The 25,526-nt window shown below is 33.2% G+C and overlaps 1 protein-coding gene and 1 pseudogene across 2 annotated transcripts; both read right to left on the bottom strand.

Moving 5' to 3' along the window:
- Positions 1 to 2,230: 2,230 nt before the first annotated feature.
- On the bottom strand, positions 2,231 to 3,910 carry LOC150032772 (immune-associated nucleotide-binding protein 9-like; annotated as a pseudogene). Its single transcript, XR_016524516.1, has 3 exons — positions 3,151 to 3,910; positions 2,492 to 2,648; positions 2,231 to 2,322 (listed from the first exon to the last, which is right to left on the bottom strand). The product of XR_016524516.1 is annotated as an immune-associated nucleotide-binding protein 9-like (transcript).
- Positions 3,911 to 18,710: 14,800 nt separating this feature from the next.
- LOC120091325 (immune-associated nucleotide-binding protein 1-like) lies at positions 18,711 to 25,178 on the bottom strand. Its single transcript, XM_090307587.1, has 2 exons — positions 24,480 to 25,178; positions 18,711 to 19,569 (listed from the first exon to the last, which is right to left on the bottom strand). The coding sequence occupies exons 1-2, from the start codon at positions 24,670 to 24,672 to the stop codon at positions 18,878 to 18,880; spliced, it is 885 nt and encodes a 294-aa protein (XP_090163713.1). The 5' UTR covers positions 24,673 to 25,178; the 3' UTR covers positions 18,711 to 18,877.
- Positions 25,179 to 25,526: the final 348 nt, after the last annotated feature.

Genomic DNA, 25,526 nt, shown 5'->3' with positions numbered 1-25,526 from the left:
TCTCTCTAAAAGGTTTTACAGAAAAGTACTATGTAAAATTTGTCTCTACCAAATGTGAGATCCTACCATCTCAATCTTGTCGAAGAATAGCAAGAAATCACAAGTGGTAGTGTCTAGTCCGTGGCTGTACGTGGGCGTCGTGCCTGTTTGTGTGGTTTTGGAGAAGGTTTTTTTAAATAAAGTATTCAAGGGTAAGTCTTCTCATTCCTGTAAAAAGCATGCTTATGACAATATGTTTGTCCTCTTCTTTCTTTGTTTTTCATGAATTTCCAAAACGATTTTCAAAGGCACACGCGTTCATGCATTTCCCTGAGGATTTTGATTCCTTTTCAAATACCCCTACCTTTTATTTGTCATTTAAAATTAAAAAATGATTATCAGTTACGTTATTTACCTCTTCTCATTTCCCCCTCTAAAATATGTAGGACCAATATGACAATCCTAGAGGGGGGAGGGGAGGAGAGTGAATGTGTTTATTAAAACTAATTAAAAATTTTTCCTAATGTAGGCCAAATTAAGCAAAATAATATACTTTTTGAAAATAAGTAATTTTAAATAATGGATTATACATATCCATTCACTTTAAATGACCAATAAAGTGACATAAACAAATTAATGCATCCAATTTAATTTTCATAACAAGGTTGGTAACATAAACATGCACAGATAAATTCAGCCAACCTAAATAGACAAATGTGAACAATTAATTTCAAAAATAAATTATAGCAATTAACTTAATGCGAATAAAATATAATAATAAATTAATTACAAAATTAAATATGAGAGGGATAGTGAAATTGACACAAGAAATTTATAATGGTTCGGTACAACCGACCTACATCCCCTTCCCAAACTCCTATTGGATATGTCACTCACACTTGACTCTTTCTACGGCTTAGAGTCAGACCTCTACAACATTCTTTTTTCAGACGCAAGAACAAAATCGATCATTTCCAAGATCAAACCGTTAAAACCAGTCTTTTCCCAGGACGAAAAGCATACCCTTACAATGATTTGGAAATGAAGAACAAGATGAGGAAAAACTCTCGTAAAGAGTAGATTCATAAATTTGAGCACTCAACAAATATATCCTCACAATATAATATCACTCTTGCAATAATAAGATGAAAAGAAAAAAATAGAGCTTTGAGAGAGTAAACATGGTGGCTTTTAGGATTGTAAAAAAATGTGTATTTGTTTTAATTTCGGAGAAGATGAAGATTCTAAAAAGATATGGGTAGGTGAAAATCAAATTCAATTTGGGCCATTGGATATTGATAAAGAAAAATTGAATGGTAAAGATTTAAACTCAACTAGTTGTTATATATATATTTATATATATATACTTTTTAAAATCATTTTTTTTAAAAACTCAACAAAAAGTAAAATTTTACCATGCATCCAAACTAGTCCTTGGATACAAACATAAAATAATATTAAATTCATTTTCTTTTTAAAAACAATAAAAAAAAAAATCAAAAGCCTACATGTGTCATTCCTCCCATGCTCCAAATGACACCTTTCAACTGTTTACTTTGATGAAAAAGAATTAGCTTGGGAATTTTCCATTAAACTTATTTGCGTTGAATTCGTTATTCCCAACTCTACGTAATCACACTTCAAAACACTAAAATTATTAGTGAATAAGAGCAGCTTTGTTAGCTCTACGTAATCACACTTCAAAATACTAAACTTTTTAGTGAATAAGAGCAGCTTTGTTACTATCAAAACATTAATTAATTAATTAATTTGAGATTATGGATAAAAAAATCAACAAAATACATATATATATTAAAATGACTTATTCATTGCATGTTTTTTAGTGATTTTGGAAATTGTTAAAATTACTTTTACTGTGTTCATAATCACTTTGAAACGTGTAATTTTGGCTTTTAAACACATTTTTTCCATCATAAAATTTGGTTTTGAATGATTAAAAATATATTGTACAATAATTTTAAAAATGATTGATAAAAGTAATTTTAACCATTTCAGAATCACTCTCAAATATACAATTAATATATTTTAATAGTCCATTGTTCACATGAAAAACATCAAACTGAAATATATATAACATATATGATATATATGATAACAATCCATTATATCGATCATTTAACAATACAATATACAAAGAGACACATCACAGATGGCAGATGCCTTATTCAAATAAGGTTTAAATATATTTAAATTACACATATAATGCATGCAATCATACTAATTACAATGTTTATGATAACATTCTAAGTAGACGTATTAGGCTTCTAATTATTGATCGAATTATATTACGACATTCAGAAATTCGCTCAACCTCGACAGGTGCTGGCTGAATTAGATTATGAGGTGCTGGTTGAACTAGAATAGGATATTCATAATTTTGTTCAACCTCGACGGGTGTTGGCTGATCAAGATTATGAGGTGTTCGTTGAATTAGATTATGAGGTGTTGGTTGAATTAGATTATCATGTTCATAATTTTGCTCAACCTCGACGGGTGAAACAAAAATTACAAAATTAATAAGCATTGAGCTTCTGAATTTCATCATTATATTGTTTCTGTATTCGTTGTGTTTTCTCTTCTACTTGACGACGTGCTTCTCTTTCATCTTCTAATCTTTGTTGAAACATGTTGTTTGCCTCGAGCGTGAACTAAAATTTTATGTCAAAAGAGACTTAAACTCAGTTAAGTTTATTTTCTTGAAATTAATGTTTAAAAAATACTTATAGTTTCATTTTTATACTTAATATAAAAATTTTAAAAAGAAAATGAAACAAAAATTACAAAATTAATAAGCATAATTGAAAATTAAATAATTACAAAATTAAAAAGCATTATAAAACACATGTATGATACAAAATTAAAAATTAAGTTTAAAAGAAAAACAACATTAGAGCTTCATTTTTATTAAACTTTGTGAGTTTAATTTTAACAAATGATTCAATTGTTAATTTGTGTACTAAATAAAATATAAATTCGTACAAAACTTGATATTTCTGAAATTAGTGAGATTAAAAGGTTTTTAACTTACTCTGTGGGTGAAATTAGCAAAAATTGAGTTAAGTTAAAAAAAACATACTTTACTAATTAAATCCAGAATCTAATTGGATAAAAATTGATAAAAAATGACAGATTTAAGGATGTAGGATCTACCTCATTCAACTTTTCCTGAAGCTTGGGATCAGAATAAATGCCTTGCGTGCAAGACTGTTCAAGCTTTCTTTTGACTTCATCAAATTCCTTCTCAAGCTTTTTATTAGAAATCAAAGGAGGTCTGTAGGGCTTTCCTCCATTTTGGTCGATAATTTCCTTCACCAAATCCAAAAGCTCATTCACTTGTTCTTCCTTCTTTGCTTCACTCTTAGTTTTGTTGTCAAAAATCACACATCTGTTATTGCAGGCAGCTAGAATATCTTTCAAAGCCGCAGGACATTCATGGCTCAAGTAATCTTCTATGTCATTGCCGTCATCGAACTCGTCGTCTCCCGTTAAGATGACAACGGTATAATCAACAATTTTGGGTCCAAATGTATTTTGTAGGGTTTTAATGGTAGCTTCTTCTTCTTGACTGAATCGGTTCCTTACTGAAAAAACTAAAATAACTGCGTGAATGCATCCACTTGCCAATTTTATGCACTTGGTTATTTCTCTTGAGGTGAATTCTGTTCCATTGGATAAATCGAACATTCCTACACATTTTTTCATAATTTTTTGCATGGTGAGAAATCAACGTCAAAAGATTTCTATATATATTATTGTTGTTTGATTAATGGTTGAAAATAAGGATTGTTATTAAGATTTCATTTGAAAATTATAAATTAATCGATTGAACTCATAAATGGTCATAACCATTTATTAAGATTTCATTTGAAAATTATTTATGCATTAATCCTTGTAATCCTCCAAATTGACCCACATTCTGAATCAGTTGCAGCATAATAGGTTTTATCTGAAATCCTGAACCATGGGTCTTGAAATTCCTGGTGAGAAATTATAAAAATCCGGCACCACATAATCCCTCATAGGGATGTTATGGTCAGCAGCAAGAAAAACTGGATCTTGCGTTGGCAAATTTTCCCTTTGGTTTCCTACGGGTGCCACATTCGCATTAGTCATGCTTCTTCACCAATTAATTCGGCCCTGATGAACTCTTGCGCGAATAATACACTTGATCTCTGGGTCCACTTAGAATTTCTAGATCACTCCAGTACTCATAAGTCGTCAGACTGCTCTCTGCATTAAGCAACCAGTACAAAGAAATCTGTCCTGCATATACCACAAAAATATTCAACACTAACCGTAAACTAATCCCCGGCAACGGCGCCATAAACTTGATGTGACATAAACTATACAATGATTCAAGCAAGGTTTAAGTCCATGCCCTCGTTACCAGTTCTCCGACAACGGCGCCATAAACTTGATAGACTATACAATAATTCAAGCAAGGTTCAAGTCCATGCCCCCGTTACCAATTCTCTGGCAACGGCGCCATAAACTTGTTGAACGCTAGAGATATAGAGTAATAGAATGATGATGCAATGCGATGTACAAGTCCTTGTCCTCGTTACCAGTTCCTCGACAACGGCGCCATAAACTTGTAATGGTATTACGAGTACTAGACATACAGTGCAATGCAAAATGAAGTGCAAGCATAGAATGCCAAGCCTATGTCTTACAACGCATGGATGAATGATGATTTATGCGATACTACTTCTAGATATGCGTTATTAATGGATGTTCTTGTAGTATGTTGTGCATTGTCACAAGTTTCCTTGCGCTGGAACCAAGATAATTCCACCGCAAGTTTCTCGATGTGATCCGAGGTCGAACACAAGGACTGTTTAACATTATTGCGTTATGTTTGTGATACATGTGACCAGGGGTTTTTCAATTTATAAAAGTGTTTGTGTACAAATATCTAAAATTGCGATAAAGTAAACGAAAGCAATAAAATGCGATAATAAAATAAAGTGCAATAAAATAAACTTAAGCTATGATGATACAAGATATAGGTTTCATGATACAAGATATAGAGGTTAAGGCTGACTGTGAAGATTATACAAAGATCGTGTGATGTGGTGGCAAGTCTTATGTGTGAAGCAGAAAAGAAAAGATAACTAATATAAACAGTGCAAGTTCCTTAATTGCGTTAATGATATAAGTGTGGTTCCGCTTTTCCCTTAGCGTATACCTCTTGGTGATCGGCCGCGTTCCCACATATCTGTGGTGAAACAGAGACGAACGTAATGAACGCAAGGTTACTTCCATGTTTGGAAGTACTACTCGCTCTAGTTAATGTATTCTTCTAACCTTCTCTCGATAGATTAGAATGACATTTTCACTTCTGCTCTCACAGGTGAAGATGTCGTCTAGCATGCCTTAGCTAAACGCATTTATCTCTTTATCACAGATTAAGTCACTCGTTTAATCCATATTAACTACCAAGGGATTAAGAATACTTCATGAAGAAAACAATTAATGGGGGAACGAAAATAGACAGAGAAGGGGATATGAAAACGATCGAGACATTCAATAAATCTATTTAGCGTCTGATACATGGTTTGTGAACGAAGAGATAAAGAAGATGAAATACAGTGATGAATAAAGTTAGAAACAAATACAAATAATCGCCAACGTCTTGGCGCCAATATGGCTAGAGAGTTGCTTCCAGCGTGGATGGATCGTGCAGAAGGATAAGCTTCCCTCTTAGGCTTGCTCAACCGGTAGCAGGGATCTAAGCACAGAGCTTCGCGGTGGGGATTTGGCAGAATTGCACTGAGACTCACCTCTCGGCCTTGTCTCTTCTCTACTCGAATTTCTTCCGATCAGCACTCAGCCCAGCCTCTCTCTCAATAATCTAGCATCAATTAGCCCCCGTATCAAGTATATTTTTCACTGAAGTCTATGGGGGTATTTATAGGTGAAAAGCATTGACTCTTGGCTCGTGGTCCCCACTTTTTGTTATGGAAATTCCGAAGATGGTGGGATAATTATTCCTTCTGTTATGCAATCAGACCGTCAAATCTACACAACAGTTAGTTGTACACGTGTCACAATCCTCCGCGTTAGTGTTGCTCAGTTGCATCTTTTGATCTGGTGTCCACATGCGGTGTTATTTTTATTACCGCATGCGGTTGAAATTCAGCTCTGGATTGAATGTCGCATTGCACCGTCATTGCGTTGATCGCCTCTTCATTGTTGATTGACGGGCGCAATGTAATGGAGATGCGTTAGTTCGTTCGTCTTGAGCCTTGATCGCAAGCGGTGACTTGGTTTCCTACAAAACAGAGTGAAAAACTTCTTTTCTTCCATCTTAATGATGTTAGTGGGTGTAATTGCGATAATTCATAATTATTGTATTTCTAAGTTAATTTTCATACAATCGGCGCATATTTATTCTCTTTTGGCCGCAATATCTAGATAAGGCAGCATAAATAACTTGTATTTCTAGAAGTTATTTGCTACAGATGTGGCCAACTTTGTGGAATGGTCACAAGTGTTGTGACTTGTCACAGATGGTCTGATCTTGATCATTCATGTAGGGGACATGCGAGTAGGGGCGTCCTATACAAAGAGTTTGTATAAGACCTAACCATGAAGTGTTAACGTCTCGTTATATAACACTGTTCATGATAGGGACTTCACTTCACTAGGATGACCATAGGTAACATGACCTCAATCCTGAGTGAGTTGGGAACTCCTGCCATTGAGGGCGGTTCTTTGATTTGTATGGGTGCAAGTGGCCAGGTCACCAATTCAAACTTACCATTTTGGGGATTCGTCTGATTTGGGAGCTGGGAACTCAGCTACACAAGATGGAATTCACTTCTTCCCCGAAGCAAGGGCAAGTAGATAGATAGCTCTCTTAAAGGCTGATTCCAAGGCTTGAACGATGTGGTGCCACACACCTTCTCTTGACCCGAGAGGTGTTCACACACAGTTGAACTGTGTTGTATTGTTCATTAGAGGAATCAGTGGTACTTAAGGAGTGAGATGTAACTACAGGGGCAAAATAGTAAATTGACCCAACTGTACTTACGAGCATCTGTGAAGGGTCATCGTACTTCTTATTGGTTATATCCGATGGACATAGAAATATATCAGTGGTAAGACGAGTTCAAATGTTGGTCTTTGGTGGAATGCCTGGCAGTTAAAAGATGGTGGATCTCGTAGCTAAAGAGTTCAGTCAGCTATTCACGTACCGTTGAAGCTTCGAGCCACAAGTTCATTAGGTTCCTAGGTAGCTTGGATAAAGTCGAGAATTAGTGTTTGAGTTAGTTTGAAATGTTCAAATTGACAAGAGGGAGTTCGATTATATATGATGTAATTAAACTGGTTAATTATATATGATATAATTGGCTAAATGTATGAGATACATTATTTTGGAGGAAATTAGATATAAATATGATTTATATCAAGTGGAGGAGAAATTACTATAGTAGATATATGATATCAAACTATAGGGTAAGAATATAATATGATTATATTCATTCATTATTAAATTGGTTAATTATACGATAATTGGCTGAAAACCTCTCCTCAATCGTGCGTTAGTGGGAGAATTCGTAGTCGGTTATTGTAACCGAAGAATAAAATGAAAATTTGTTTCATTTTGCAAAGAGTTCGAAAAAAATCACAAACAGTGTGAAAACGTCTTGATCGCACAATCGAGAGTCTATACGATAGAGCTTCATCGTCTAAATGATCACACACCTTGCATCTAAACGATCGCACGCCTTTCTCTAAATGATCGCTTAGCTTTCCTAAATGATTGCCTAGCGTGCTGCGTGTTCTAAATGATCGTTTACCTATTACTAGATGATCGCTTAGTAAAATCTACACGACCGTGTAGCTTTGTCTAAATGATAAGCATTCTGCTATATGATAGCTTTCTCTCCCACTTGCTCATCGTCTACATGATCAGCCTTTCCTTCGACCTCTACCAAATTCACCAAAGACCACACTTTGGATTCTCACTCCGAGAATACCAAGGGCTCCAACTGGTGGTGTCGTCCCCGCTTCTTACTTGTTTGTGCTTGTTCATGTTGCCATCGTTCGTTGAATTCAAGTTTGAAGAATGTCTTCAATTGGTATGAGAACTTATTCCCTTGTATTTTATATATCTAAAGCATGCCGTTAATTAATGTTAATTTGCATAACTATTTGTTAGAATGTATGTGTTGTATTTCGATCACGATGAAATTGGAAATATTTGAACGCGCTCATGGATGCTCTTCATTAAGAGTTCCTTGTATAGGACACAAACTCTTTGTATAGGACACCATCGCTTGGATGTCTCCACATGAATGGTTAGGATCTAGCATCTGTAGTAGTTTACAACACTTGAAAACCTCTACGAAGCAGGCTGTATACGTAGTGTCACCAGGATCAGGTATCCCACCTTAATCCTTTTACTACAGACCTACTTAGGTTATCACTTAAGACATGATTCACTTGTATATCACATATACATGCTTAAGTTTACATAAGATAACCATGGAGCTTTGTTTATTGGATATGAGTAAATACCAGAATGAAATAACAATTATTTTATTCATAAAACAATGTGTATCATTACAAACAATGAGACTCCAGGAGAATTAGGACACCAATCCCAACAATTACAACTCTGCATTATTTAAAATCAGTTCGAAGTTGTTATTATGCGAAGAGAAAATTACTGATTCTAATATGTTTGAGAAGACATTTTCTACATTTTATGTCTCAAATATGCTTTTACAATAGCAATATCGAGAGAAAGGTTTTAAACAGTATTCTAAATTAGTTTCATGTCTTCTCATGGCCGAACAAAATAACGATTTATGAAAAACATGAATCTCGACCAACCGGAACAACACCATTCCCTGAAGTGAATGTTGTGAATGTTAATAATCTTAATCGAGGTCGTGGTCGTAGTCGTGGTCGAGGTCATGATCGTGATAAAGGGAGAAATAATTATTATTTTCGTGGTGGTCGCTCTAATCATTCAAATTTCAAAAGAACCATGCAAAATGATGATCACAAAGGAAAAGCTCCACAAGATAAAAGTTCAAAGAGTGTTGAAAATACGTGCCTCCGATATGAAATGATTGCCCATTGGTCACGTGCCTTTCGTACGTCAAAACACTTAGTTGACCTCTATCAAGCCTCTCTAAAGGAAAAAGAGAAAAATGTGGAAGCAAATTTTGCATACTATAATGACATATTTGTCCCATCCCACATGATAAATTTGGATGTGGCGGACTTCTTTGAATCTCTTAAAGAGAAGATTGGCACAGTTGGTGGAACATCAAATGCTTCTTTTGACTTTGAGAATATCTAAACTTAATGTTGTAGTTTTTTTAAAAAAAAATCTATCTTCGTGTTTTTTTAGTGACTTTTGTATATTTTAAGTGTTTTTTTTCTTATTATAATTATTTTCTTTTAATGAAGAGATATGGATCATTTTCATATGTTGATATTTAAAAAATTAGCAAAGAAGATCTATGTGATGCAGATAGTGCAACTACACATACAATACTTATAAGTAAAAAATAATTTTCCAAACTAACAATACTGGAAGCAAAAGTCAATGCGATATCAGGTTCTGCAAACCTGATCGAAGGTTTTAGAAAACCAAATATTATTTTGCCTAGAGGAACAAAATTTATAATTGGGAATGCATTGTTCTCTAGTCAATCAAAGAGAAATCTTCTAAGTTTTGAAGATATACATTGCAATGGTTATCATATTGAGAATGATAGTAAGAATAATGTGGAATCTCTATATATTATATCCATTGTCTCAAATGAAAAACATATATTGGAAGAGTTGCCTACTTTATCTTCTAGATTATATTATACTCATATACGAGCAATTAAAACATATGCAACAATGAACTTGAAGTTCATGAATCTAGACATATTTACAATTTGGCATGACCGTCTAGGTCATACAGGATCTATAATGATGAGAAGAATTATTGAGAATTCAAATGGGCATTCATTGAAGAGCCAGAAGATTCTTCAATCTAATGAATTATCATGTGATACTTGCGAAGGAACTCTAATGGGAGAGTATCTTGAGCGAAAGCGGATCAACTAAATTCCATTTTTATTGAATATAAAGTTTACAGTAAACAAATAACAAGAAATGCATTTAATTCTAAATTACAACATGCTTTAGAAAGGGTTTCAAGAAACCTCACCTTTGAAGACCTTTTCTTCACATTTTCCCTCGAACGGATCACAAACTCCTTGAAGACCTTCTTCAAGATTAACTTCGAACAAAACCAGACACAACCAAAATGTTACCTTGCTATTCTCAGGGTGAGAACCCAGGAGTGGTGGGCTTTGACTATTTTGGTTAAAAGGGAAAACTTAATGTGTAGGAGGAAAGATTGAGAACTTTCAAAACTCAAGACAAAAACACACAGAAGTCTTATGTATTTTTCTTTCTCTATCTCAATCATTTAACAACCTTGCTTGAAGAAGAAGAAAAACAATTTTTCTTTTATACTTTCCATAAAATAACCATCACCCACTAATGTGGGTGGAGAGAAAAGATAGGGAAGGGAGTTGTAACTTCCTTCCTTATTAATAAAAAATAATATAAATATAAATATAAATATGATAACTAACTTATCATATTATATATATTAGTAGTGTGACGAAGCACTAAGCAGAGGTGCATCGTTGACTCCATTATGGAGGCAGAGTACGTAGCGGCTTGCGAAGTTGCTAAGGAGGTCGTATGGCTCAGTAAGTTCTTGATAGAACCAGAAGTTGTTCCAGACATCTCTCAGCCCATTATCGTCTATTTTGATAATAGTGGGACAGTGGCAAACTCCAAGGAGCCGAGGAGTCATAGGCGCGATAAACAAATAGAGCGAAAGTATCATCTGATCTACGAGATAGTGCATCGAGGGGACGTGATCATCACGAAGATCGCTTTGAGCATAATGTTGCTGACCCATTTATGAAGGCTCCCACGGCTACAGTGTTTGAAGGTCACCTTCAGAGCATGGTTCTACAGGATCGCTTGCGGTTGGACTAGGGCAAGTGGGAGATTTTCTTGTACTGGGCTTTTATGCCCTAGTTTATCATTTTGTACTAGTTTTATGTACACCCTACTTCACTTTAGGACATGTGGGAGATTGTTGGGGTTGTTGCCCTAAAGTCTCATGTCCTGTAATTTGTAAATAGTTTATACAAACGCTTGTGTTTTATAATATATGATATTTTACTTCACATCTTGATTTTGCTAAGTTGTTTGTTTTATTTACTTTACCACAAACTAATAAACATAAAATCCCTGGTTATTAGTAGGTAACTTAAGCATGTATGTGGTGACATACAAGTGGATCATGTCTTATGTGATAACCAAAATGGTGTGTAGTATATGGATATAAGAGGGAAACCTTATTCTGGTAACGCTAAGGATGCGACCACCTTTGTGGAATGATCACAAGTGTTGTGACTTGTCACAGATGATTTGATCCTGATCATTGTGTAGGGGACATGCGAGCGGGGGCATCCTATACAAAGAGTTTGTATAAGACCTGACCACAAAGTGTTAACGTCTCGTTATATAACACCGTTGATGATAGAGACTTCACTTCACTAGGATGACCATAGGTAACATTACCTCAATCCTGAGTGAGTTGGGAACTCCTGCCGTTGTGGGCGGTCCTTTGATTTGTATGGGCGCGAGTGGCCAGGTCGCTGATTCAAACCTACCATTTTGGGCATTCATCTTATTTGCGAGCTGGGAACTCAGCTACACAAGATGGAATTCACTCCTTCCCCAAAGCAGGGGTAAATAGATAGATAGCTCCCTTAAGGGCTGATTCTAAGGCTTGAACGATGTGGTGCCACACACCTTCTCTTGGCCTGAGAGGTGTTCACACAGAGTTGAACTATGTTGTATTGTTCATTAGAGAATCAGTAGTACTTAAGTAGTGATATGTAACTACAGGGGCAAAACGGTAAATAGGTCCAACTGTACTTACGAGCATCTGTAAAGGGTCATTGTACTCATGATTTGTTATATCCGACATAGAAATATATCTGTGGTAAGAAGAGTTCAACTGTTAGTCTTTAGTGGAATGCCTGGCAGTTAATGGATGGTGGATCTCGTGGCTAAAGAGTTTAGTCAACTATTCACGTACCGTTGAAGCTTCGAGCCACAGCTCCATAATGTCCCCTAGGTAGCTTGGATAAAGTCGAGAATTAGTTTTTGGGTTAGTTTGAAATGTTCAAATTGACAAGAAAGAGTTCGATTATATATGATATAATTAAACCGGTTAATTATATATGATAAAATTGACTAAATGTATGAGATACATTGTTTTGGAGGAAATTAGATATATGATATATGATTTATGTCAAGTGGAGGAGAAATAGATATATGATATCAAACTATAGGTTAAGAATATAATATGATTATATTCATTTATTAATTAATCGGTTAACTGTGTGATAATTGGTTGGAAACTTCTCCTCAATCGTGCATTAGTGGGAAAATCATATTTGGTTATTGTAACCGAAGAATAAAATAAAAATTGGTTTCATTTTGCAAAGAGTTCGAAGAATTGCTCAAGGTGTTAAAACGTAACGACCGCTTAGCTAAGAACCGATACAATAGTGCTTTATCGCTTAAACAATCGCATACCCTGCGTCTAAATGATCGCTCAACTTTTCTAAATGATCGCTTAGCGTGCCGAGTTTTCTAAACAGTCGCTTACTAATTACTAGATGGTCGCTTAGTAAAACCTACACGATCATGTAGCTTTCTCTAAACGATAAGCATCTGCTATACAATAGCCTTCTCCCACTTGCTTGTCGTTCTACACGATCATCCCTTTCCTCCTTCCTCTACCAATTCTATCAAAGACCACACTTTGGATTCTCACTCCGAGAATACTATGGGCTCTAAGTGGTGGTGTCGTCCCTGCTTCTACTTGTTCGTGTGCTACCATTCATGTAGACGATCGTGCTGCTGGTAGCCGATTATTTGCTAAGCAATAAAGACCGTAGAGGGTTGCTTCCGTTGGGTTGAGTTCGAAGTGAAGACAGTCTTCAACTGGCACGTGAACTTAATCTCTTGTTATTTTTGTGTTAAAGCATGTTGTTAACTAGTGTTAAATTGCGTACCTGTGTGTTAGAATGTGGGTGTGGTAATTCAGTCACAATGAAATAGGAAAGATCCGAATGCGCTCATGGATACTCTTCTTTAAGAATTCCTTTAGCTCGTGCATTGAGGATGCGTGAGCTAGAGCGAAAGAGTGAGACATTGAGCGCAAGGCGTTGGGCAGATGATCAATGATGTGAAGTGATGCGCTAGATGATAGAGCTACACGATAGGTGATAGCACTACACAATCAGTGTAAGCGCTAAACGATAAGCGTAGAAACTAGACGATGGCGATAGCACTAGACAATAGAGTTAAACGATGAGTGAGCATTAGACGATAAGCTTAGATGCTAGACGATAAGCTTAGATGGTAGACGTAAGCGCTACATGATAGACGAAGCACTAGACGATGGGCGTTGTGCAATAGATGCAGATGTTGGGCGATGGCGTTACACGATAAGCGGACGCGCTAGATGATGGGCATCAGCGCTACATGATGGAGCTATACGATAGGTGCAGAAGCTATGCACTAGGCGATGAGCGTCAGCGAGAGATACGCGATAGCGAGATCGTTGAAAGCGAGATCGTTGAGAGCGAGAGATCACTAATGGATTGAGCTATGCGATGGGACGTAGGCACTAGACGATTGCAATAGCGAGAGGGCTGGATGATGCACGACAATGAGAGGGCTGGATGTTAAGCGACAGCGAGAGATTCATTAGACGATGGGGCTGGGCGATGAAGTGCAGAAGCTACACTATAGACTAAACAATGGGCCAAGTATTTAAGCGATGTTAAGGCTTGTGTTACACAAAGCTAATGAGTTCACCCGAACAAATGGCTATACCAAGAGAAGGTTAAGCTTCAGATAGTAGAAGCTGGACGAATAGAGTATCTTGCAAAGAAAATCTTATGCATGAGGAAGATAACTCAAGTAGGTGAGTGGCATGGAAGTGGGTAAATGGCAAGGAAGTAGGTGGTGGCAAAGCATGGTGCAAACACTCCAAAGTAGGAGGTGTCTTGCGTTGAAGGCTTTGTAAGATGAGAAGGATCGACTCCTTTGGCCTATAAATACCACCACAATGTGTTTCTTCAATTCATAACCCAAATCCTCTTCAAAGAACATTAGGAAGAGTGTTAGAGGGTAGATTTGGAGGAGACTATGCGTTGATCATGAAGGGCATGCATTGGTAGCAAGACCATGCGTTGACCAAGAAGTTCCAAGAGGAGGAGATGTTGTCGGACAGTGAGGTCTGAAAGTAGCATCAACTTGGGACGAGGAGTTCTCCCAGAATACTCATGTGTTTTGAGTGATTCCAAAGCCACCTAAAAGCTGAGGGAGTCTACTTTTCAAGATATGGCTTCCGAAGAAGAAGCTCCAAGGAATCAAGCTGGAGAATGAAGAAGAGACAGAAGGGTCAAGCTCTTGGGTAAGCTTGGACCAGTCTTAATGTTTTGAGGATTCCGGCCAAACCACGAGGAGTTCTGAGCTAAGATTTTAAGGTAAGCTTCCTGAGACATTTAGAGCATGTTTGTAGAAGAAAGTATCTCAAAATAAAGCTTATAACTATGAGTAATCTGAGCTTTAAGTTGAATCTCGAATTTAGGGTTGAAAAGGGAGCCCGAGGAAATCAAGGAACATCTAGAGAGGAAGATTCCTACCTTACGAAGGTGAGTGGTACTTTTCTTTAAGTCTTAAGCATATCTTTCAGAATATATGTATATGTTTATGTTTTGAATGAGAAATTAGCATGAAAATGATATTATATGATCGGGATGGTCAGGGAGTCAATAGACCTAGTTCCTAAGCCCCGAGTGGAATCTCACGAAATGGTCAGGGGACCAAAAGGTCTAGTTCCTGAGCCTGTGGGAGAAACCTTGTATGAGTGGTCAGAGGGTCGGTAGGCCTAGCTTCTGAGCCCATAAGTGGGGATCTATGTGCACAAAGGAAACATGAGGAACGCAAGAGAGTAAGCGTTTATGACTAGCATCAGTTTAACTATCTATCGTGCATGTAGATAGAGTTGAGAACAGACTCAGTCAAGGCTGAGGTTTGAATGTAAACTCGTAGCTACGATACGCTTGTATTATTATGAGTTGAAATAGACTCTAGAAGTTGCTTATTTTTCTTCCCAGGTAGCGAAAGGTGAGGAGTTCCATGGTGCTACTAAGATCAAGGTCTGCCACAGCCACAGTCACACTTTCGGGTTTTAGGGTTATTGGTGTAAACTTTGTAGTTAAGTCTTGGAGTTTCGTAAACATTACACTGTTGTAATAAAATGAGCTTAATCAATCAGTTATTGTTTATTCCTTGACTTAACTGAGAGTACAAAGGTTTAGATGGGCAGTAGGTATCATAAAAGAATGGTATCTATAGTCCCTCACCCTTCCTTCGGGCTCAGGAGGCAGGCTCGGGGTGAGGTGTGACACAGGTCATGTTACCTATGGTCATCCTCGTGAAATGTAAGTCTTTATTATGAATAGTGTTATATAATGAGACTAAACATTACGTTGTCCAGTCTTATACAAGCTTCTTTGTATAGAATATCCCCGCTCACATGTCTATACATGAATGATCAGGATCATATCATTTGTAGCACTTTACTTTGGGTTTTATGTCCTAAAACTCGTGTTATGTAAACAATGGAACTTATTCTGGAAATTTAATAAAGTTGTTATTGAATAGATTTATTGCTTAATAAAAATCCAATAAACCTGAAAGTCCCTTGACTATTGGATGAGTACTTGAACTTTATGTGGAAACATAAAGGTGGATCAAGTTCGAGTAAATAGTCAAAATAATCTATAGTATATGAATAAGGTTGGGTACCTTATTCTGGTAACACTATTGGATGCAGCCTGCTCTGTAGTTGTTACAAGGAGTTGTAAAGTGCTATAAACGAAGTGATCCTAATTCGTTCATGTTGGGACATGAGAAGTGGGGGTATCCTTGTGCAAAAGAGTTTGTACAAGATCAGACCACGAAATCAATCACTCTTACTTTATAATGCTGCATACTGTTTAAGGCTGAAAATTTCAAAGTGATGACCTAAGTAATTTAACCTTAATCCTGAGCTAACTATGAACTCCTATTTATTTGGAATTATCCTTAGATTTGCATAGGTGAGGGTTGGCTCAACAGCGCTGGCTCAATAAACCTCCCAGTTCAAGGGTAAGACCGGATAGATAGTTGGGGACATAGGGTGCAAGATGGAATTTACTCCTACCCGCTTTAGGGATTGTAGAGAGGTTGTTCCCTTAAGTGCTGATTTTGGGTCTTAAACAAGGGGCCCCGCCCTCTCACTAGCCCGAGAGGGACTCGCTTTTAGCTTAATTTTTTTTATGAAGAAGATGTTCTTCATTTGGGTTGTTGCAGTGAGCTTTCTCCAAATTCCCTTTATTCCAGCTTATTTTGAGTCACACAACTCAATCTAGAGCACCAAGAGAATAGTAGAGAAGATCTTGTGGTGGTCTACATAAAGACTTGGAGGAATTTGCAACTGAAAATCAAGATTTCAACGGTTATTCAAAGGTATGTCTTGAAACCCATTAAATTCTGTTTAAGCATGTTTTCTTTTCTGCCAAAATTGATGAATTAAAGTGCTTATCAATCCTCATCACTTCCACTGCGTGCTGGTACCAACCCAACATTTACAACAATTGTAACACCTGTAGAGTGAGCCATACTCATAGTGTCACAAGGATAAGGTACCCAGCCTTATCCATTTACTACAGAGCATTTAGGTTATTACTTAAACATGATCTACCTGTATATCTCTACATACATGTTTAAGTTACTAGATAACATTGGATGTTAGTTTATTGTTTTGTGGTTAATGCAAATAACATATCATATATTTTATTAAATAGACAATGAGTTTGAATAAAATATCATATGTTTTACTAAATAAACAATGAGTTTGTTCAATATATTTACAAACTATAGGACCTTACGAGATTTAGGGCATCAACCCCAATAATCCCCTCCCTCATCCAAAATTAATTACTGAAGCCCACTCCTCTCAGTGATTCTCAATCTTAAGAATAACGAGTATTCATTTTGTGGTGGTGTCCAGTTTTGGCTTTACATTGTTGTGTTTGTTATTGCGTTCTTGTGTTCATGGGGCGAGTACGAGTTGTTCGTGTAGTAGATCGGGAGAGGATTCATGAAGATCTTTGTCTTCAAGGGTAAGTTCTTAATTCCTTCTTCCACTCCAACTATGATAACATGCTTAAAGTAATTTGTGTTTATCATAGATTTTCGTCCTCTATATTTTATGTTCTATAAAATTAAAATCGGGGCTTCGATCTTTCCACTACGAGTATTCACATACTTTTCCAAAGGTATCCTATACAAAGAGTTTGTAAAAGATCGGACTGCGAAATAATTAATATCTATTTATAACGCCGTTGATTAAAGAGATTAACATTTCATAGGATCATAATAGATAACTCAACCTCAATCTTGAGTGAGTGATAAACTCCTACCTATAAGGATAGTCCTTTTATTTATATGGGTGAGAGTGGTCTGACTCGTCAACTCAATAAGACTGCTATTTTGGGGATTTGTTCAAGTAGAGAGCTGGAAACATAACTACACAAGATGGAATTAACTTCTTTCCGTCTTTAGGGTACTTAGATGAATTACTCCCTTAAGTGTTGAATCCGAGTCTTGAACAATGGGGCCCTTCTTCTCACTGGCCTAATAGTTTTTTTTTTTTTTTTTTTTTTTTTTTAATAATAGAACTATAAATAGGTTGTTCATTAGAGGATCAGTGAGCCTTACGAAGTTAGATGTAATTACAGAAGTAAAACGGCAATTTGACCCCAATGTAATTACGAGCTATTTATGAAAGGTCGACTTGTTAATTTGTTATATCCATGGACACAAATATATATATATATATATAGTGCAAAGAGTGCAACTGTGGGTCTTTAATGGAGTGACCTAAAGTTAATGAATGTTGATTAATTTAATTAAAGAGTTTAATTAATTAATCTCATATATTGGAGCTTCTAATTAGTAGGTCCATTAAGTCCCCTTGCTAGCTCACTAAGCGTAAAACATTTTCTTTGTGTCAACCATGTAACATGACATTAATAGGGTCATTATAGTACAATTACATTTTGAGAATACTTCACTTACAATATAAATCCAAATTCTTTTTATTCCAATAAATCCAATATGATTTTGTCCAACTTAACTAGAAATGTTACATGTAGAAATTTGTAAAATTATTGTTTAAATTAAAAAAAAAATGCATGATGTAAACTAAACAGTAAACACCTATTTTCCACAACTCTCAGCAATATATGTGTACTTTAAAAAAAAAATAAAACAAAGTGTGATCTGTAGTTTATTAAAAGAAAATACGTAAAATTATTGAATAAAAAATTATCAAACAAAAATAATCACCATAAGATAATATTATTTGTATCAGAAAAATTTTATTAGATATCCCTGATACGTGAACTCAACTTAGCACTCCAAGCAGTCAAACACACAGATATATGAACTCCTTAAGACATTAAAATTCCACAAATATATGAGATCATATCTCATCTCAGTGCCCAAACAGTCAGTGTGTAATTAGCAAAGTATTTGTAAAATAATAATGTTTATATATGAGACAAATACATTTATCTTTTTATTTTCTTCGTTTATTTATTCAACCATTATTACCACATATATTATGCAATAGTACACACACAATAATATATACTTATTCACTAGTTACGTAATTGTATTATAATAATATGTTTTCAAGTCAAACAATCGTACAAAATACCACAACTGGATCAGGTGGAGGTTGCTTTGCTAGCTCTTCTTGTTGTTTTTTATGTACCTTTAGCAACTCCTGCTGCATCTGAGAGAGTTGTTTAATATTATTCTCATGTTGATTTTGCAGCTCTTGAAATTTCTCTTCTGCTTTACACCTTGCTTCTCTTTCTTCTTCTATTTGCTTCTCAAGTGTGCTTTTTATTACTTCTACCTTTTCCTCAAACTTGTTAGCAAGAAACAAGCTATGTGTAAATGCTTGCCCTCCATTTTCATCCATCACTTCTTTCACTAAATCTAAAAGCTTATTCACTTGTTCATTCTTCTTGCTTCCGCTGTTGGTCTTGTTGTCAAAAAGTACATACCGTCCCTTGCAAGCGGTTAGTATATCCTTTAAGGCCGTAGGACAGCCAAGCAAGTAATCGTCGAAGGTGCCGCCTTCGTCGTCATCGTCGTCATCATCGAATTCGTCACCTCCAGTGAAGACTACAATAGCATAATTCACAATCGTAGATCCGAATAAATTTTGTAGGGTTTTGAGGGTGGCTTCTTCTTCTTGAGTGAATCGGTTTTTCGCTGAGAAAACTAATAGAATAGCATGAATGCCTTCCCTTACTAATTCCAAACATTTCACTATTTCCTCCGTGATGTGTTCTGTTCCTTGAGATAAGTCGAATAGACCTACACAATTTTTTCCAATGCATGCATTAGATCAAGAGCTGATCAATGTCAATAAGATTTTGTTATTTCTTTTATTTTTTGGTTTGTTTAGGTCTTGCTTTATGATTTTTTTTTTTAATTTTGAAAAATGTGTTTGTTTCCCATATTTTTCTTTACCTTGGTCTCATCTTTATTAAATAAACACTTTATCTATTAATTTGACTTAGAATTTAGAAAAAAAATTTATAAATAGAAAAAATATCAAACTATTTACAGAAATAAATAAAAATACTGATAGCCTTATATCATCGTCTATCACATAGTATCAATGATAAACTTCAGCATCTTATATCATCGATAGACACTGATAGACTTCTTTCAACCTCTATAAAAAAAGATCAAATTTTGTTATTTCATGTAAATAGTTTCTCTTATTTTTCTATTAGTTAATTATACAAATATAAATAAGTTTAAAATTTGCAGATTTTTAAAAATAGAAAAATAAAGAAAACTATTGCACAAATAGTATTTGAAGACATTAAAAAATAATTTTTTAAAACTATAATTGTTAAATGTTAATTTTTAAAAAATAAATATGAAAACAATCCTAAAGACAGATTAAAAAAAATCAAGAAATAGAAAATTAAAAACAAAATCATTAACGAATGAGACTATATATTTTTTGAAGTGTTTACAATAGATTAAATGTGCTTTTATTTTTTATTTGACTATCGGTTTTTTTTATCAATTTTTAAGATAGACTATTGGTTTGTTGGTGTTAAGGCCAAAGAAAATGAATCAAGAGTTCTAAGACAGAGTAAGATTGTGTTTGCAGTTATAAGAAATTCTTGTCCTCCTAAATTGTTTAATAAAAAAAATTATTTATTAAGAATAGATCATTTTTTTTAATTTGATCAAACGTGCAAAAGTTATTAGATACAACTTTTAGATTTTAGCTTTCTGAACAATCTGATAGGGATAATAGTCGGTTCGTTTTTACCCGTTTTTGGGACAACCAAGAACCAAACCTCAATTTTTTTAAAAAAAAAAAAAAAAAAAAAAGAAGAAGAAAATATCCAAACCAATCTCCAATAAAGAACAAATCAATGGATTAGTTTCTATTTTGTTTGGTTTATTATCAATTTCGTTCTCATTTTTGGCATTTTCTTTTTTCTTCTGATTTTCCATATTTATTTATATTTTTGTTTTGAATTGATCATTTTTGCTAATTTTAAATTAAAATTGAGTATTTTTTTCTATAAATTGAAATTGTACATTTTTCTTGGCACTTTTCTCTCCATAACAATTGATCTTTTTCTAAACAACAAAAATATATACGCACCACAGTAATAAAATACTAAAACATAGCTAAGGATATGTACACACCCTCGACTTAATTTGGTTTTGATTGGTTTTTCCAATAAAAATTTTGAACCAATCTTTTTTGTTTTTTTCAAATATAAACCAAGATGTCCAATTTTATACTAAAAAACCAAATCAAGCACTTGAGTTGGTTTTGCTTTTTGGTTTTTTGATTTTTTGTTGCAATCCAAAAATCTGGTACATTTCCTATTCCATATTTATTTATTCTCACATCTATTCCAAAATTTTAATTGATTCAATTTATTATAACAACTATTTTTTTAAAAATTATTAAACAATTCAGATTAATAGTTGTAATTTAAATCATATATATTTTGAAATAATTATATTATCATAAATTATAAATTAAATATCAATATAAAAATAGTTAAAATTATAATCAACTAAATTTAGTATTAGTTTATCAAACACAATAACTAGTTTGTTCTAATTTAAAATTAAAATTTATTAAACATTATTTTATTTTTTTGAACTATTTTTTCTAAGAGCACAGTATATTAGCAATTATATTAAAAGTGATGATAATTTCAAACTAAACCTAAGTTCTGAGTTTGAATCTCTTTTAAATTAATTCTTTTCAGAAATTCTATAAAAAATGTGCTAAAATATATTATAACTAATTAATAAAGTTTTCTTAAATTTTTAATGGATAGTAATTCAGATTCACGATTTACTATACAATCATAGCCGAAGGACCATGGACCTTTCAATATATGACAATTGTAGGTTGAGACATCGTGAGAGGAAGATACTAATTTTTCTATTGCAATTATTTTTTCTTTAAATTTGATATTAATTTAATATTTAAATTTTAAAATGTTAAAGTTTTATTCTTAAAATCTGAATTTTATTACAATGTGATCCATAATCTTTGAGATTTATATTTTTAATTTTGATTTTTCACTAAATATTCATTTTTAGTATTTTATGCTAATGTCTATTAATTAATTTAAAATAATTATAATGTAAGGAAATTATTTTAAAGGGTAATAGCAATTGGTAGCATTTTTTGAAATAATAACCAATTGTATAATATCATTTAAAAAAATTGCAAATATAGCAAAGTCTATTAGCGATAAACTTTTATCGGTTATAGACTCTTACCAACGATATGATCTATTACTGATAGATTCCTGCAATAATATGTTCTATCACTTATAGACTATCTAAATTTTTTCATATTTGTAGTTCTTTTTTATTATGATTATGTATGCTCATATTTTGGATCTGATTGCTATATTTGCAACGGTCCCTTATTTTGAATGAAAAAACTATTGAAAATATTTACAGATAATAGCAAAATATCACAGACTATCTACGATAAACCACAATAGACTACTATCTATATTTATCTAGACACAGATAATAGTCTACCACAACCTGTCGTAAATACACAATGAAATTGTGCTATATTTATAAATACTTTAGTTCATTTTTCTATATTTGAAATCAAGTAAAATTTTATAATTAATTCTAATAAGGGTGAAAAATATAGCAAAATTTAATTGGTTATAATTATTTTATTTCTTTTAAATTAATCAAAAGTCATTTGATTCTAAAGAATGTAAGCAAGAATTAAATAATAAAAAAAATCAAGTTTAAAAATATATATCATGAAACTTTGGAATCAAATTAAAATAAAATTCAAATCCCAAGAGTAAAATTGTAATATTTTGAAATATAGATATTAAATTGAAATTAAACTCAAAAAGTATTGTAACATTTTGAAATTTATTGACAGTTTTTTTTTTCCTTTTCTTTCCTATATTTACAAATAAAAAAAAGTCATTGCTCAATTTTTGTATTCTTTTTGTATGAAAAGTATTTTTAACTATAAGTTCGGCATATTTTTTTCTAAAAAAAAGGGCATATCTTTTCTCCTTATCCTTTTTTTTCGATCACAATTTTCAGCACGGTATGATACTTGAAAAAGAAGAACATGAAGTAATAACTTTTGATTAACGTGATTATGTTGTATTTAGAATACATGTTAATTCCAAAAATGATAATAATAATAATTATTATTATTATACATGTTAATTACAATTTTTTTAGACTATATTAAAAAATATCCCTAACTTTACACTTTGTGTCAAGAATATCTCTAAAATTTCAACAATTTAAAAAATACACTTAAACTTTAAAAAATAGTTCAAAAATACCCTTGCCGTTAGTTTTTTATGGAAACAATTAAAGTTTTGTTTAAAAAAAAACCTCATAACTTTCAAAAATTTCAAAAATATGCTCAACTGAATAAAAGTTTAAAAATACCTCCACCATTAGTATCTGAACAGAAAACCTTAATTCCTTGTGAGAAAAATAACTTAAAAATTAAAACAAAAAGTTAAAAGACTGCTCGCGCCATTAATATGGTGATCAACTTGTTTGAGGTTCTCTTAAGTTCGAAAATACTCAATTTTAAAACAAATTATATAGATATCCTCATCTTTTCATATAGATACCCTCATATTTCTCTTAATTTTCTAATTCTTAGTTTACACCAATTTTTTCAACAACCAAAATTTTAAGTTAAAACACAAAATCCCACAAAATTTCACAAAACTCCAAAATCAAAAGCTCCTCTCGAAATATACCAAAACAATAAATAGTCAAATAAAAATAGTATTTTGCTATTAACACACATACAACTACTATTGTACATTTTGTTAAAATATGCAAATCTTAAAATGATTTGGTGCTTTATTTATTATCTTTCTTCTTATTATAGTTCATATACCGTAGTTAAAGTGTGCAATTTTATTTATTTATTTATTTTAGATAAACAAGTATCAAATAGTTAACAAAAGGGGAGTAGTAGTATTGAAGAAGGGAGGGGAGAAAAAGATGGAAAATAGAGAGGCAGGACGGTATCAACGGTTTCTGTTCATGTAACAAAAAGGGTATTTAATTTTTTTTTTTTAGTTTGAGGGTATTTTTGAAACTTTTGAAAGTTTAGGGGTATTTTGGAATAAAACTATAATGTTTTCATCCAAACTAACGACAAAGGTATTTTTGAACTCATTTTGGAAGTTTAAGGCAGTTTTTTAACTTTTGAAAACTTGAAAGGCATTTTAGACCCAAAGTGTAAAGTTCAGGAACATTTTTTTTATAATTTAACCCATTTTTTAAGCAATGATTAAAAGATAAAAATAAAATTTTATGAAAGTACATAGATCAAAATAATAAAACTTAGAATTATGTTAAAAAATGACAATTTAAAACTACCAAATAAATCAAACTTTGAAAATATATTTAAGTCATGTTGTTCTCAAATATAGGAAAGTAAACAAATTTATTTACAAATATAGCAAATATTGCTCTATCAATGATAGACATTGATTGATGATAGTAGTTTATCACTTATAGACGGTGATAGATGATAATAGTCTATAAATGTCAGTCATTGATAAACAATGAAATTTTGCTATATTTGAAATATTTATAAATGAGAGAAAAAAGATTTGTCATAGAACAATTTAGCTAGCTACACAAAGATAAATGTGTAATGCATTGAATGAATACTTATTAATAAATTACTAATTTCATACCGGGAGTGTCTATGACATTTATTACTTGTCCATCTGACCGCTCGCATGTTTTCAACTCGGAAGTACTTGTAATACCTGCAGAACTTCTCTTTGACTCGAATAACTTCTTTCTAAGAATACTATTTCCAGTTGCACTTTTTCCATTTCCAGTACGACCCATTAACACCATAGTTAGGGGATAAAGGTTTGCCATTTAAATTAATATTTAAAATGAACAACCCAAGATAGACTTCAAAACCTAAATTGGATGATGTTGTTGTAAATAAAATATAATGTTATCCCTTTTAAACAACCATAAAACTTACTTGTCATTTTCGCTTTTATGACTAAATTGAAATTCAAGCTAAACCTCAAGTTATCTAAGTATAAATTCTAAACTTAGCAAGGAAAAAACTAAATAGAGTGAATTGGATATGTAATTAACCAATCTCTCTAAAGAAAAAGGAAAAGAAAGGAATCCTATACTTCAAAACCTAAATTGGATGATGCTATGGTAAATAAAATATAATGTTCTCCCTTTTAAACAATCATAAAACTTGTAATTTTCGACAAATTGAAATGCAAACCAACCCTCAAATTATCTTAGTATAAATTCTAAACTTAGGCAAGTAAAAAGCTAAATAGTATGAATTGGATATGTAATTCACGGATCTCTCTAAAGAAAAGGGAAAATAAAGGAATCCTCTGCTCTACAATATGGAACAAAGAGAATTCAAATCACAAAAGGGTTCTTGTGGGTTACTTGTCATTTTCGACTAAATTGAAATGCAAACCAAACCTCAAATTATCTTAGTATAAATTCTAAACTTAAGCAAGTAAAAAGCTAAATAGTGTGAAGTGGATATGTAATTCACGAATCTCTCTAAAGAAAAGGGAAAATAAAGGAAACCTCCGCTCTACAATATAGAACAAAGAGAATTCAAATCACAAAAGGGTTCTTGTGGGTTAGTTATATAGTTGTTGAATTGGTTATTATAGTTTTGGGTTGTAATAATGTGTTTGGAGTGGAGACTATTTTAATCTATAGCTGCTGAATTGATTATTGTA

Source organism: Benincasa hispida, chromosome 11, assembly GCF_027475165.1.
Source record: "Benincasa hispida cultivar pf3 chromosome 11, pf3_genome.v1.1, whole genome shotgun sequence".
Taxonomy (NCBI): Eukaryota; Viridiplantae; Streptophyta; class Magnoliopsida; order Cucurbitales; family Cucurbitaceae; genus Benincasa; species Benincasa hispida.
Note: the sequence above shows the minus strand (reverse complement) of the source record. Positions and strands in the feature narration are given on the sequence as shown.

Bases quoted from the DNA above. Each gene is read 5' to 3' on its own strand.
- LOC120091325 (XM_090307587.1), bottom strand. From the start codon at position 24,672: ATGGCAAACCTTTATCCCCTAACTATGGTGTTAATGGGTCGTACTGGA. The intron at 19,570-24,479 runs GTATGAAATTAG...AAAATTGTGTAG, and splicing joins AAATGTCATAGACACTCCCG to GTCTATTCGACTTATCTCAA.